The sequence below is a fragment of the Saccopteryx leptura genome, chromosome 2 (genome assembly GCF_036850995.1).
Source record: "Saccopteryx leptura isolate mSacLep1 chromosome 2, mSacLep1_pri_phased_curated, whole genome shotgun sequence".
In the NCBI taxonomy this organism is placed as follows: Eukaryota; Metazoa; Chordata; class Mammalia; order Chiroptera; family Emballonuridae; genus Saccopteryx; species Saccopteryx leptura.
Window position 1 is genome coordinate 97,421,672 of NC_089504.1, and position 15,997 is coordinate 97,437,668.

The window sequence follows — 15,997 nt, forward strand, 5'->3', positions numbered from 1 at the left end:
TTATCCCTATTTATGCTCTAAGTTTGTTGGTGATCTTACTTGTAGTTCTGTGATATTTTGTTCTTTATTTCAGGTAGAATAACCCCCTTGAGTACTTCCTGCAGTTGGAGTCTTCTGGTGATAAATTTCCTCAGATTTTGTATGTCTGGGAGAAAAAGTCTTTATTTCTCCTTCATATTTATAGGATAACTTTAATATATTCTTGCCTGGTAATTCTTCTGTTTCAGTGATTTGAATATTTGGTTCCACTCTCTTCTAGCTTATAGAGTTTCTGCTATAAAGTTCAATAATAACCTAATGGGGTTTTTTTTATAAGTTTTTTCCTTTTCTCTGGCTGCCTTGAGAATTCTTTCTTTGCCATTAATTTTTGACAGTTTTAATATACATTGTGCCTTGAAGAAGTCCTCTTTGGATTGAGGTAACTAGGAGTTCTGTTTGCTTCTTGGATTCAAGGTTTTAGTTCTTTACATAGGCTTGGGAAGTTGTCATCCACTATTTGTTTGAATAGGCTTTTCATCGCCTTCCCTCCTCTTCTGGTATGCCTCTTGTTATTTTGCTCTTTCTGATGGAGTCAGATAGTTCTCACAGAATCCTTTCATTTTTTTTTTAATGCTCAAGTGTGTCTTCCTCCCAATATTTTCTAGGTTTTTGTCTTCTGTATTAGTAATTCTTTCCTCCATTTGGGCTGCTTTGTTTCTTATGTTTCCTAGTTCACTCATGAACTTTTTTATTGAGTTCTTCATATCCAGAATTATCTGTTTAGCTCTTTTTTAAAGTTTCAGTGTTTTTGGTAAAGTATTCATTCTGTTCCTTGATTTGTTCTTTGAGCTTATTAAATGCCTATTTATATTTTCTCACGTCTTGTTATTATCAGAACTGCAATCTTGAATTCTTTGGCATTTATATCATCTATTTCCATGTCTTTAAGTATGTTTTCTGGTGATTCATTTTCCTTCTGAGCTGCCTCAGTACTTTAGTTATACATGGTATTTGGTAGATTCCTTCTCTAAGCATTTACATATGAGTGGCAGTTCTCTAGCAGTTTATTTTATTTATTCTTAAAATATATATATTTAAAATTTTTATTTATTGATTTTACAGAGACAGGAGAAAGAGAGAGAGAAGGAACGAGATGCATCACTCATAGTTGCTTCACTTTACTTGTTCACTGATGGCTTGTCGTATGTGCATTGACCAGGCAAGCCCAGGGTTTTGAACCAGCAACCTCAGTGTTCCAGATCAATGCTCTATCTACTGTGCCACCACAGGCCAGGCAGTAGCAGTTAAATTTGATGAGGTATTTCCATTTTTATTCAGTAGGTGGTGCTGAATCACAAGATTTTTTTAGCTTTGTGAAATCCCAGTGCATCCCCACAGCCAGAAGCTGTGTTCAGTATAGTTGCAATTGTAAGCCCAGGAGAACTGGCCAATTTCTTTGTTTTTCCCTTCCAGACTTCAGGGGTCCCCCTTGTGCTGTCATCCTGGGACCTGTCAAGAGTGTACCTTATTGTCAGGGAAAGATGTGATTCTGTAGTAACAGTTATCAGATTGCAGATAAGTTGCTATACAACCCAACACCAAGTTTGACAGAAGAGGAAATCTGGGATGCTTCAGGACGGCAGAGCTCTGTGCCTTTGTTTCTCTATCTGGAATGCTGCCTGTGCTGTGTCCTTGCCCAGGTCCCTGGTTCAGCTGCAGCTTGCACTGCTAACTCCTGTGGGAATGTGCACTGAATCTCTTTGTTCCTCCTGGCTGAATGGAGTGCCAGTCACAACTTGATTTCTCCCCTCTTTGGGCTGAGCCCTGCCATGAGCTCCCAGCTGCAGGGCTGCATTCATGGGTTGTCTCAGTCCTCCCTTCATGCCTCCCCCGTTTTTTCCCACTTGCTCACCTTTAGATGCTTCAACGTGCAGATTTCTGGTGTGTTTGTAGGTTGAGCAGGGAATTGTTACGTTATAGCTGTTCAAAATGTTGAAACTTCGAGGGATATCTCATGTGACCATTTCTCTTATGTCACCATTCAAATTCTTTATGTGCACTTAAGAATGATATATATTCTGCTGTTGGGTAGCATGTTTTGTATATGTCTGTTGGGTACAATCGTTTGTAGTGTTTATATCCTCTATTTCTTTACAGACCTTTTGTCTAGTTCTATCCATTATTAAATGTGGAGTACTGAAGTGTCCAGCTGTTACTGCTGACTTGTTTATTTCTCTCTTTAATTCTGTCAAATTATACTTAATATATTTTCAGATTCTTTGTTAGGTTTATATGTGTTATCTCTTGATGAATTGACCCTATTATTAATAGCTTTTTGGTGAGTTGACCCTTTTATCAATATAAATGTAATTTTTTGTCTCCTAGAACAAAGTTTTTGATACTATAAGAGTTTTTAAATTTTTTTAATTGGATTTATTGGGTTTGATATTAACAAAATGACATAGATCTCAGGTGTACAGCTCCAGAATACACCATCTGTACATTGCACTATGCGTTCACCACCCCAAGTCAGGCTCCTTCCATCACCATTTCTCTCTCTTCTACCTTCCCCCACGCTTCCTCTTCTAATCTTTACTTTTGTCTGTCTAATAACAATATTTAACTAAATGCCTAGTTTGTCTAGTGATAATAAAGCCACCCCAGCTCTATTCTGGTTACTATTTGCATGACATCTTTTTCAAGCCTCATTTTTTACCTCTAAAGTGAATTTCTTATAGATAGCATATGGATGGATCATTTGAAAAAAACTTGTTTTTCTGATTGGCCTTTTTGTTGGAGAATTTAATCCATCTACAGTTTAAAGTAATTACTATAAGGAAGTATTTACTTCTGTCATTTTGCTATTTGTTTTCTATATGTCATGTCTTTTTATTATTTCTTTATAACTGTCTTCTTTAATGTTTAATTGATTTTTGTAGTGTACCATTTTGATTCCCTTCTCATTTATCTGTTTAATTTTTTTGGTCATTTCATAGTGACTACCTTGAGTACTACAATAAATGTCTTAAACTTTTAACAAACTATTTTGAATTAATATCAGCTTTGCTTTACTAATATGCAAAAAGTGTTTCCTTATATTTCTGTTCCTCCTTTTATATTGTTATTACAGATTATATCTTTATGCATAGTATACCCATTAATATGAATTTGCAATTATTACTTGATTCATTTGTCTCTTATATAAGAAAAAGGAGGGGTTGTAAACAAAAAATGCAATAATACTGTCTTTGTTATCTATCTATGTAACCTGTGTTTTTTTTTGAGTTATTGTCCAATATTCTTTCATTTTAGCCTGAGGGTATTCCCTTTAGCATTTATTGTAGGTTGAGTGTTTTAGTAATAAATTCTCTCAGCTTTTTTTTTTAATTTTTAATTTATTTATTCATTTTAGAGAAGAGAGAGAGAAGGGGGGAGGAGCAGGAAGCATCAACTCCCATATGTGCCTTGACCGGGTAAGCCTAGGGTTTTAAACCGGCAACCTCAGCGTTCCAGGTCAACACTTTATCCACTGCGCCACCACAGGTCAGGCTCTCAGCTTTTTAATATTAGGGAATATCTTGATTTCTCCTTCATTATTGAAGTATAGTTTTGCCAGAAACAATTCAGAATTATTGTTTGACTTTTTCCTTAGCACATTAAATGTCATCCCATTATCTTCTGACCTCTGTTTTTTGTTTGTTTGTTTGTTTGTTTGTATTTCTCTGAAGTTGGAAACAAGGAGGCAGTCAGACAGACTCCCGCATGCGCCCGACCAGGATCCACCCGGCACACCCACCAGGGGGTGATGCTCTGCCCATCTTGGGCGTTGCTCTGCCGCAGTCAGAGCCATTCTAGCGCCTGGGGCAGAGGCCACAGAGCCATCCTCAGCGCCCGGGCAAACGCTGCTCCAATGGAGCCTTGGCTGCGGGAGGGGAAGAGAGAGACAGAGAGGAAGGAGAGGGGGAGGAGTGGAGAAGCAGATGGGCACTTCTCCTGTGTGCCCTGGCCGGGAATCCAACCTGGGACTCCCGCACGCCAGGCCGACGCTCTACCACTGAGCCAACCGGCCAGGGCCTGACCTCTGTTTTTGAAGGCAGATCAGCTCTTAGTCTTACTGGTGATTTCTTTTGTATTGAGTTACTTCTCTCATCACTCTTAAGAATTCTTTCTTTGCTTTTTGACAGTTTGAGTGTGTGTCTTGGTATGGATCTCTGAGTTTTTATTTGTAATAGTCTGTGAGCTTCTTAGACTTGTATAATTTTTTCATCAAATTTGGGAGGAGCTGACCATTATTTCTTGAGATACACTTTTAGCTCCCTTCTCTCAGCTCTTTATCTGGGACTCCCATTATGTGCATGTTGGTATTTTAGATGGTGTCCCACATGTTTTTTAGGGTCCACTTTCTTTCTCATTATCTTTTTTCCTTTCACTTAAAGTAGATAATTTCACTTTACCTATATTCAGTTTTGCTGATTGTTCAGCCTGTTCAAATCTACTATTGAAGCCTTTTAAATAACTTTTTTATTTTTGTTTTTGTACTTTTTGGTTCTAAAATTTATATTTATTTTCTTTTTATAATTTGTCTCTTACTGGTATTCTCTGTTTGTTGTATATGTTGTTCTCTTGGTTTCCTTGAGTTCTCTTTACTTATTTAGGATATGTTGATTTATCATTTTTGTCTAATAATTCCACTCTGTGTTTCCTTAAGGACAGTTTCTATTTTTTTTTCCCTGTAGTTGAGCCATTATATATACAGTATGTCCGTAAAGTCATGGTGCACTTTTGACTGGTCACAGGAAAGCAACAAAAGACGATAGAAATCTGCACCAAATAAAAGGAAAACCCTCCCAGTTTCTGTAGGATGATGTGGCAGCATGTGCGCATGCGCAAATGATGATGTAACACCGTCTATACAGCGGAGCAGCCCATGGCCATGCCAGTTGAGATGTGGACAGTACAGAGGAAATTTCAGTGTGTTCTGTCGCTTGCTAAATTCGAATCCATGACCAAAGTGCAACGTGAATATTGGCGCATTTATAACGAAGCACCACCACATAGGAATAACATTACTCGGTGGGATGAGCAGTTGAAGGAACCAGCAGTTTGGTGGAGAAACCCCGTTCTGGTAGGCCATCAGTCAGTGATGAGTCTGTAGAGGCTATACGGGATAGCTACCTAAGGAGCCCTAAAAAATCTGCGTGTGAGCCCACATCAAACTGCACTGAATAGGTTGAAACTGGGAGAGTTTTCCTTTTATTTGGTGCAGATTTCACATTCCTATCGTCTTTTGTTACTTTCCTGTGACCAGTCAAAAGTGCACCATGGCTTTACAGACACACTGTATTTTTTGCTTGCTTATGTTTTGTTGTTGTTGAGTACATTTTGAATATTGTAATGTACCAAAAGGAAATAAAAGAAAAATATATTATCTCCAGGGTTTGGCATTTTGGCCTTTTTTGTTTGTTTGTTTGTTTTTAAGATTTTATTTATTGCCTGACCGGTGGTAGCACAGTGGCTAGAGTGTCGACCTGGGATGCTGAAGTCCCAGGTTTGAAACCCCAAGACCACTGGCTTGAGCACAGGATTGCCAGCTTGAGTGTGGGATCGTACACATGATCCTATGGTAACTGGCTTGAGCCCAGAGGTTGCTGCCTTGAGGCCCAAGGTTGCTGGGTTGAGCAAGGGGTCACTGGCTTGGCTGGAACCCCCCAGTCAAGATATATATGAGAAAGCAATCAATAAACAAGTAAAAGTGGTGCAACTACAAGTTGATGCTTCTCATCTCTCTCCACCTTTTTATCTCTTTCTCTCTTGCTAAAAAAAAAAGAGATTTTATTTACTGATTTTTAAAGAGAGGAGAGAGAGAGAGAGAGAAAGAGAGCGAGAAAGGGGGAGTAAGGAGCAGTAATCATCAAATCATAGTTGCTTCTCATTTGTGCCTTCACCCAATAAGCCCAGAGTTTCGAAATGGCAACCTCAGCATTCCAGGTCAACACTTGATCCACTGTGCCACCACAGGTCTATTTGGGCTTTGTATTGGGGCACTTTACTTACTTCAGCACTCAGCAAGGCTTCATAGTTCTGCCTCAGCCTTCACTCCCTGTCTGCCATTAGTCTAAAGATCAGCCAGAGGTGAAAGCTTATTGTCTTTTTAGGTATTTTTTAGCATTCACCTGCCCTAGACATTCACGTGGCTTTCTAGCTAGTTTCTTGATATACTTTTTTCAAATTCCTTATTCTCTAAAGGTTCTCACTCTGCACCTTTTTCTTCCTTGGCTTTTGCATGTCTGTTGTTTGCCTTAACAGTTATTTTGCCCTAGGCAAGAGACTTGTCAAAGTCTTTGAGAAATGTCCTCTGCAGTATTGTCTTTACTCCAAGAAAGTTATGAGTTAGGTGAAAAATAGCCATGCTCCTTTCATTAATCCTCAGGGCTCCACATAGACATCAAAACAAACAATTCATTTGGGAACAAGATCCACTTTGTTGTGGTTAGTACAATGTTCCCACACCTGGAAAATGAGATGTGGGAACATCTTCAAAACCGCCACTCTATGCAGGTTGGGGGTGTAGTTAACATAAACCAAAGCACTGCAAAACTTTCCGCCCCTGTTTAGTGGTCCTCCTCCTGGTTAATTGTTTGGTTGGTTGCTGTAAATGTGTTATTATCTTCCTAAATTCCACTAAGTGTGATTCTGACATATATTGCAGTGGTTTTCAGTGTTTCTGGGCAAGGATAGCCCCACTAGTCTATTTTGCCAATTTTGCATTTGTTCTTGTCAACATACTTTTATTCTAAAGCACATCATGGCTCACTTTTACGGGCTATAGTTTAACTGTGCTATCCTGGTTTATCTCTCCTGTACACAGCCTTGAGGCCAATGTGAATTATGGGAGATATTCTACATCATAGTTCACTTCTCATTATTTTTTGTTTTAATGTTTCTGGTCAGATTTGTTTGTGGCGCATTTGGTGGTGATCTCAGGACTTTCATACACAAATGTAAAGGCTACCTCTCTCCAGGTTCCTCCTTTCTATTTCTCCCTGCTTGGGATCGCTTAGTGTAGGATGTGAAAAGTTGACAAAGCATCCTACTGTGTTTGCAGGAGCCATTCTAGTGGGAAGTGGGAATGGCATGCCCTCTTTCTCAAGTTTGCTTTGTGTCAGGGGTAGGGGTAGCCTATAAAGCTTCCTTCCACAGTCTCCCAGCCTCAGCATTTGTTCAGGAAGAGAGGGCACTGTGTTTTTCCTGACACTTGCTTATTGCTAGCAGTGCCACTTGCCCAAATGGGAGGCAGAGGGCCTCAGCTTGTCTTAGGCCTTGGGATTTTGTTCTGCATGGGCCTCTCCTCCCATGTTTTTTTAACTGCATCAAAAATTTTATTGCTTAATTTTTGTAAATGTTTGCTATTAAGTAAGAATTCACAAAAGATACTTATAAACATTACATTAGTAGACTAAATTGCTTGATTTTGAACAATGGTTTTTTTTTAAATTGGATATAGTTGACATATATTAGTTTCAGGTGTGCAACATAATGATTCAGCATTTGTATATATTGTGAAGTGATCACCACAGTAAGTATGGTTGACATCAATGACTACACATAGTTTCAGTTTTTCTTCTGATGAGAACTTTCAACATACAATAACAACTCTCAGACATACAATATGTATTATTAACTCTAGTGACCGTGCTGTACATTACACCCCTGTGACTTACTTATTTTATAACTCAAAGTGTGTACATTTTGGTACTTGTGGATTTCAGTTTGTATTGTGTTTTTTTCTTTTTTTTTTTAAGAATTAAGATACAAGTGAGATCATATGGTATTCGTCTTTCTCTGTATGACTTATTTCATGATGCCCTAATATCCATTCATGTTAGAAATAGCAGGACTTCCTTTATTATGGTTGAATAATGTACCATCATGCATGTGTGCACACACCACATTGTCATTATTCATTCAATCATTGGTGGACTAGTTTCTGTGTCTTTGATATAGTAAATCATGCTGCACTGAGTATGGGGGTGCATAAAGCCTTTTATTTATTTATTTATTTATTTATTTATTTATTTATTTATTTATTTTCCCCATTGATTTGTGAGAGGGAGGAAGAGAAGGAGAGCGAGAGACTCATCCCACTTAGTTATGTACTTATTGGTTGCTTCTCATATGTGCCCTGACCAGGATCAAACCCCCAACCTCTGTGTCAGGACAATATTCTATCCACTGAGCAACCTGTGCAGGGCCCATATATATTTTAAAGTTAGTATTTTTGTGTCTTTCAGGCAAATACGTAGAAGTGGAATTGGTGGCTCATATAGTATTTGTAGTTGTAATTTTTTGAGGAAACTCCATACAGTTTTCATATAAGTCTACCAATTTATTATACATTACCATCAACAGTGCTCAAGGTTTCCCTTTTATCCACATTCTTGTCAACACTTGTAATTTCTTGTCTCTTTGACAGCAGCCATTCTGACATGTGTGTGGTGCTATTTCATGGTAGTTTTGGATTGCATTTCCCTGTTTAGTGATGTTGAGCACCTTTTTATGTACCTGTGGTTAATCTATGTGTCTTCTTTGGAAAAGTGTTTATTTAGATGCTCTGGCCCTGGCCGGTTGGCTCAGTGGTAGAGTGTCGGCCTGGCATGCAGGAGTCCCAGTTTCGATTCCCGGCCAGGGCACACAGGAGAAGTTCCCATCTGCTTTTCCACCCCTCCCCCTCTCCTTCCTCTCTGTCTCTCTCTTCCTCTCCGGCAGCCAAGGCTCCATTGCAGCAAAGTTGGCCCCAGCGCAGAGGATGGCTCTGTGGCCTCTGCCTCAGGCGCTAGAATGGCTCTGGTTGCAACAGAGCAACGCCCCAGATGGGCAGAGCATCGCCCCCTGGTGGGCGTGCCGGATGGATCCCAGTCGGGCGCATGCGGGAGTCTGTCTGACTGCCTCCCCTTTTCCAACTTCAGGAAAAAAAAAATAGATGCTCTGCCCATATTTTAATCTAATAGTTTCATTTTTGCTATTGTATTGTATGAGTTCTTTATATATTCTGGATATTAACCCCTGTCAGATTCATGCTTTGCAAATATTTTCTTCCATTTGATAGGTTACCTTTTTATTCTGTTGATGGTTTTGTTTGCTCTGTAAAAGCTTATAGTTTGATGTAGTTCTTTATTTATTTTGCTTTTGTTGCCTATTTTGGTGTCAAGTCAAAAAAATCATCACCAGACCATGTTCTCTCTCTTCTCATCTTACATGACCTCTGCTGCCTAGAGGGTAGTAGCATTTCCCAGGACCCTTTTTTTTTTTTAAACTCTATCCTATGACTGTTCTGGGTTGCATCTCCTCTAGTGTTTATTTGGGATATACAGGAGGCAAAAATAAACCCCACGGAGCTGAACACCTGGGTCTCTTCTAATTCCTGAAGCCTCAACCCATTCTGCCGCCTTCTTTCCGCATTTCAGTCTTTCAATATTTGCTTTATGTGTATGTCAGTTGTTCTAAATTATAATTAATCTTTGGGAGTAATGTGTTTTTAAATCCATTATGATTAGAATGGGAACTTGACTCCTACATTAATTAATTAATGATTAAATGAGTATGTACATCTTGCCTATAAGTTGCTGTGTTTGTGGGTGTCAATATAACAATACATATAGTATTAAGAGAATTAAGATGAATTCTATAGGAACTCATAGGCATAGAAATGAAATTATTTCTAGTGATTCTGGAATTGGGTGTGGTGTGGTGGTAAGGTCATTCTTCAGACAATAATTTTCTGACACCAGCTGGGTGTCCTTTAATTCAATTCAACACTGATACCACCCGGATTTAGCACAGACCCAAAGGTTAAGGGCAAAATCTTCCACAAGACTGCTCTACTTCATATGCCAGCCACAGGTCTCATGGGCCACCTGCATGTCTGTCCTACTTAACAATAATTTGGGCATTCCCATCACTCCTCAGATTTGATAATATGCTAAGACACAAGAGAACTCACTGAAAATGCTATACTAAAAATTGTAGTTTTATTATACAGCCTACAACCTAGAAACAGCCTGATGGAAGCAATGAATAGCCATGGTTTGGGGTGGGACTGGGGTGTGAGCAGGAGGAACATTGACCTTTGTGTCTTTTCTCATGGAATTCATGTACATTTATCTCCCAGCTAATTCATGTGTTCACCATCCTCTGAGCTTTCTTCTGAGCTTTGTTGTCCAGGTTTTTTATTGGTGTTCTTATGTTAGCATTGGGATTAAATGATTGCCCATATGATTGAGCTCCTCCTACCCACTCTCTCCTCCCTAGAGGCCTGGTTGGTCCAAAGTTCCAATCTCTTTAAGTGGTTGGTCTTTTTGGTGTCTTGCCCCTGTCCTGAGGCTGTTCAGGGGGTCACCTTGAGTCACTATTAACATAACAAAGGCACTCTTGTCACTCAGGAATTTTAAGTGATTTTGAAGCTCTGTGCCAGCAATTTGGTATTAAAGACAAGATATATTCTTTATTATACTACAGTTATCAAATAAAATTTCAATGAGAATGTGGCCTTTGAATGGTGCCTTGAAAGATGGGTAGGATTTAAACATTTGGAGATGGGGAAAGGGCATTCCAGGCTGGGAAAGTAGCATTAGCAATCATATAAGCACATGCTCAAAAGTGAGTAGTTTAGTATGTAGAAATATATCAAATAAATTTTTTTAGCTCTAGCAGAGGATATACAAAAAAAGCAATATTAAGGAGTAAAGCTAGATTGGACCTCTCATTTAATAATATTTATTAATCATAGAAATTTTTATTCTTACAGAGCACAAGAAAGAAGAGATCTACTTATGTTTTTCCAAAGTCTACACTCTTTTGTGAAATGGTGTGAATATCGTAAGCGCACATTTAAGCATTTCAAGGTAGGGTCTAAATTTTTTAAATTTAAACATATATGAAAAACTCAAGCTTGTCTTAATTTGGGGATTTAATATAACATTCTTTCCTAAAAGTTTTTAAGCAAAATGTGGTTAATTGACTTTTGAAATTTTCAGTTATTTGGAATAAATGGAGGAGCAATGCTTTTGTATAAATCAAAGGCTTTTTTTTTTTTTTTAAGGTTTATTTATTTATTTATTTATTTAATTCATTTTAGAGAGGAAAGAGAGAGGGAGGGAGGGAGGGAGAGGGAGAGAGAGAGAGAGAGAGAGAGAGAGAGACGGGGAAGGAGCTGGAAGCATCAACTCCCATATGTGCCTTGACCAGGCAAGCCCAGGGTTCCGAACCGGTGACCTCAGCATTTCCAGGTCGACGCTTTATCCACTGCGCCACCACAGGTCAGGCTCAAAGGCTTTTTAAAAAAAAAATTGACTATACTGTGGTGACATTGGTTAATAACATTACAGAGGTTTCAGGTGACATCAGTGAATCTTACATGATGGAATATCTTGAAAGAAGTGTAAGTCTGATTCTTATAAAGTAATGCTTCTTAAGTCTGATACCGATACATTCAAAGACTCCTTTCATCTCTTGTTTTCTGGCATAACTAAAATTATATTTGGCTGCATTGTAATCCCCCAGATCCTGCTTAGTTGGATGGCATCAGAGTTTTGACAATAGTGATTTAAATAAAAACCAGTTCAGAAAGAGTCAACATAAATAATATCTCAAGGTTCAGTTTTCCCTAAAGCCTAACTGGATCATGACTATTATTTTCTATCTGGTATTAACTCTCCTTTATTTTGGATTCTATTATTTTTATCATTATTATCATTATTATTTGTATTCAATTTGGTTGAGCTAATCAAGTCTGTCAGTCATAGGGTTTTCTTTAAAATGAAACCTGCCAGATCCTGTCCTATGCCTATACTTGTACTGTGATACCTTTGAGATCTCATGATTATGTTGTTTATTTGCGGGTGCTCTTTGCACCAGAACAATTAATTAGTCCTCCTTCACAAATGATTGAGGAGTTACAGTTATGAATCATGTAATATGGTTGTGCACTTATACATTGGAATGGTTGTGGGAAATGTGAGTGCTAGTCCCATTTCCAAATTCAGTTCGCCTCCAGGTGCTTTCAAGGCAGGTGTAGAAGTATAATTGGTGTGTTTTTCCTATTGAGGGTAGAACACTTCTATGAACTCGTGTTTGCTGGTGATAAGATTACTAGAATGAAGATAGTCACATTGTTGTGTAACCATCATCATATCTAGTTTCAGAATTTCTTCAACATTTCAAACTAAAATTCTGTCCCCATTAAACAGAAACTGGCCAGTTCCTTCTCTCACCTGCTCCTGGGAATCACCATTCTTTCTTGTGTTTCTATGAATTTAACTACTCTAGTTACCTCATTTAAGCAGAATTGTAAAATTTATTTCTTTTGCCTGGCTTATTTCACATAGCATAATATCTTCAAGGTTCATCTATGTTATATGTAGCATTACTTTTTTAAATTTTTTTAAATTTTTTTATTTTTTTACAGAGACAGAGAGAGAGCGTCAGAGAGAGGGATAGACAGGGACAGACAGACAGGAACGAAGAGATGAGAAGCATCAATCATTAGTTTTTTGTTGCGCATTGCAACACCTTAGTTGTTCATTGATTGCTCTCTCATATGTGCCTTGACCATGGGCCTTCAGCAGACCGAGTAACCCCTTGCTCGAGCCAGCGACCTTGGGCTTAAGCTGGTGAGCATTTGCTCAAACCAGATGAGCCCGCGCTCAAGCTGGCGACCACGGGGTCTCGAACCTGGGTCTTCCACATCCCATTCTGACACTATCCACTGCGCCACCGCCTGGTCAGGCTTATTACTTTTTAAGGCTGAATATTCAATTTTATGTATTCATCGCATCTTGTTCATCCTTTCATCTGTTGATGGACACTTGGTGGGTTCTTTGGGTTGTTTCCACCTTTTGGCTGTTGTGAATAATGTATCTGTGAAGAATGGTGTACAGTATCTGTTGTATCAGTTCAAGTGCCTGCTTTCAGTTCTCTTAAGTGTAACCTGTAAGCTGAATTGCTGGATTGTATGGTAAGTCTGTTTAATTTTTTGAAGAAGTGCATATTTTTTTCCATAGCAGCTATGCCACTTTATTCCAAAGCAGTATACAGGCTTCCAATTTCTCCAAATCCATGTTACGTTGGGTGGTTGGTGTTTGTCTGTTTTGGTATAGCCAACCTAATGGATGTGAAGAGGTATTCTCACTATGTATTTTTTGCATTTTCTTAATGATCAGTGGTGTTCAGCATCTATCTTTTCCTGTGCTTTTGAGTTACTTGTATGTTTTCTTATTTTTTATTTTATTTTATTTTTTTTGTATTTTTCTGAAGTTGGAAACGGTGAGGCAGTCAGACAGACTCCCGCATGCGCCCGACCAGGATCCACCCGGCATGCCCACCAGGGGGTGACGCTCTGCCCATCTGGGGTGTTGCTCTGTTGCAACCAGAGCCATTCTAGCGCCTGAGGCAGAGGCTATAGAACCATCCTCAGCGCCCAGGCCAACTTTGCTCCAATGGAGCCTTGGCTGCAGGAGAGGAAGAGAAAGACAGAGAGGAAGGAGAGGGTGAGGGGTGGAGAAGCAGATGGGTGCTTCTCCTGTGTGCCCTGGCCGGGAATCGAACCCGGGACTCCTGCACGCCAGGCCGATGCTCTACCTCTGAGGCAACTGGCCAGGGCTTGCATGTTTTCTTTATAGAAATATCTTTGCAAGGCATTTGTGTGTTGAATCAAATTGTTTTGAGTTTTTATTGGTGAGTTGTAGGAGCTTTTCATATGTTCTAGGTAGTGATTCCTTATCTGATACATAATTGTAAATATTTTCTCCCATGCCCTGGATTGTATTTTCATTCTCTTGATAAGTGATTTTTGTTGCACAAAAGTTTTTATTTTTGATGAAGTCTAGTTATTTATTTATTTACTTATTTATTTTGCTGCCTGTATTTTTTGATGCTATATTCAAAAATCACTTCCAGATTTAATGCTATAAAGACTTTTTTCCCCTAAGAGTTTTATGGTTTAGCTCTTAAGTTTAGGTGTTTAACCTAATTTACAAGCTAAGGATCCAGCTTTATTCTTTTTCATGTGCATATTCAGTTTTCCAGCACTGCTTGTGGAAAATACTGTTCTTTCCATATTGAATGGTCTTGGCACCTTTGTTGAAAATCATTTGACGGCCCTGGCTGGTTGGCTCAGCGGTAGAGCGTCGGCCTGGCGTGCGGGGGACCCAGGTTCGATTCCCGGCCAGGGCACATAGGAGAAGCGCCCATTTGCTTCCCCACCCCACCCCCCTTCCTTCCTCTCTGTCTCTCTCTTCCCCTCCCGCAGCCAAGGCTCCATTGGAGCAAAGATGGCCCGGGTGCTGGGGATGGCTCCTTGGCCGCTGCCCCAGGCGCTAGAGTGGCTCTGGTCGCAGCAGAGTGACCCCCCGGAGGGGCAGAGCATCGCCCCTGGTGGGCGTGCCGAGTGGATCCCGGTCGGGTGCATGCGGGAGTCTGTCTGACTGTCTCTCCCCGTTTCCAGCTTCAGAAAAATACAAAAAAAAAAAAAAAAAAAGAAAATCATTTGACCGTATATGCAAAGTTTCCTTTTTGGGCTATTACATTCCATTGTTCCCTGTGTATGCTTTTATTCCAGTAGCACACTATTGATTAGTATAGCTTTATATTGTAGAATGTTTTTTCAGTTTTTTTCTTTTCAAATTTGTTTTGGCTATTTGGAGTTTTTTGAGATCCTGTATGAATTTAAGGGGATGGTGTTTCCATTCCTTCAAAACATGTCATTGGGACTTTGAAAGGGATTGCATTGAATCTGCCGATTGCTTTGGGTAACACAACATATTAACTATTCACTCCTCAGTCCATGGACATAGGAGGTCTTTCCATTTATGCATGACATTAGTTTCTTTCAGGAATGTTGGTAAGAGTAAAATATCTTTAATTTTAAGCCTGTAATGATCAGTGTCAAGAATGAAGCAATTATCTATTTAAGATAATGAAATCAGCATATTTTTTCTCTCATTATTTCATTTGTAACTTAAGGGTGTGTGTGTGTGTGTGTGTGTGTGTGTGTGTGTGTGTATAGTTGTCAGGTACTCAGGTCATTTCTTTTACCTAGAAGTCCCAAAATTATTTTTTAGTGATATTTTATAACTCAGAGTTTTTACCAGTGCTCTTTCCTATTTTATCTAAACCACTGGCTTTTGAATCCTCTAAAATTTGAGTTACTTTTGATTTTTTTCTTCTCTTTAAGTTTAATTATATTAAGAACATACAGATACATTATTTTTCTGACATCTGAAAATATGAGAGAACTCTCCTCTATTTTTTCCAGTTTTGATCCCACCACTCAGCACTCCTTATTAACTTTATTTTTCCAGATAACGTTACAATTTATTTCCATTTATTTATTCAAGATTATGATAGTTTAAAGATTATTTTTTCAAATACAACAGAGCCCTTCTGTTTAAATGGATTTTATTTTGTACCGTTTATTGTATATTCAGTTCAAATGTGCTCACTATTATGCTCGGCACTTTGAAAGTATAAAGGGAATATTCATGTATTTCATTTTTCATACAGAAATGGACTCATTTTTCATACAGAAATGAGTCATGCACACAAAATAATGACAAAGTACAATCACGATTACCAGTTACTGAAATAAAATAAATGAATGAGTAAATAAGTGCTGTGGGGTCACTATTATGGCCTTAAGAGATCACAGGCCTGACCGGTGGTGGCACAGTGGATAAAGCATCTACTTAGAATGCTGAGGTCTCTGGTTTGAAGCTCCAAGGTCTCCAGCTCTGAGCATGGCTCATCAGCAGGGGGTCACTGGTTTGAGCAGGGAATTGTTTACACGATCCCAAAGCTTGCCACCTTGAGCCCAAGGTTGCTGGCGTGAGGCAAGGGGACACTGGCTCAGCCTTGACCAAGGCACGTACAAGAAGCAATCAGTGCACAACTAAAGTGGAAGCAGCTACAAGTTGATGCTTCTCACCCTCTCTCTCCTTTTTTTTTTTTTTTTTTTTTTCTGAAG

General features: G+C 39.0%; 1 protein-coding gene across 5 annotated transcripts in view; it reads left to right on the forward strand.

Annotated features, from left to right (window-relative positions):
- The window catches only part of CENPP (centromere protein P), a 249,256-nt gene that overhangs the window by 32,804 nt on the left and 200,455 nt on the right, over nt 1–15,997 (forward strand). For all 5 annotated transcript variants that reach the window (XM_066368376.1, XM_066368377.1, XM_066368374.1 and 2 more), the window contains exon 5: nt 10,784–10,880. In XM_066368376.1, the coding sequence (XP_066224473.1) occupies nt 10,784–10,880 (97 nt within the window). The remainder of the gene's footprint in view (nt 1–10,783; nt 10,881–15,997) is intronic.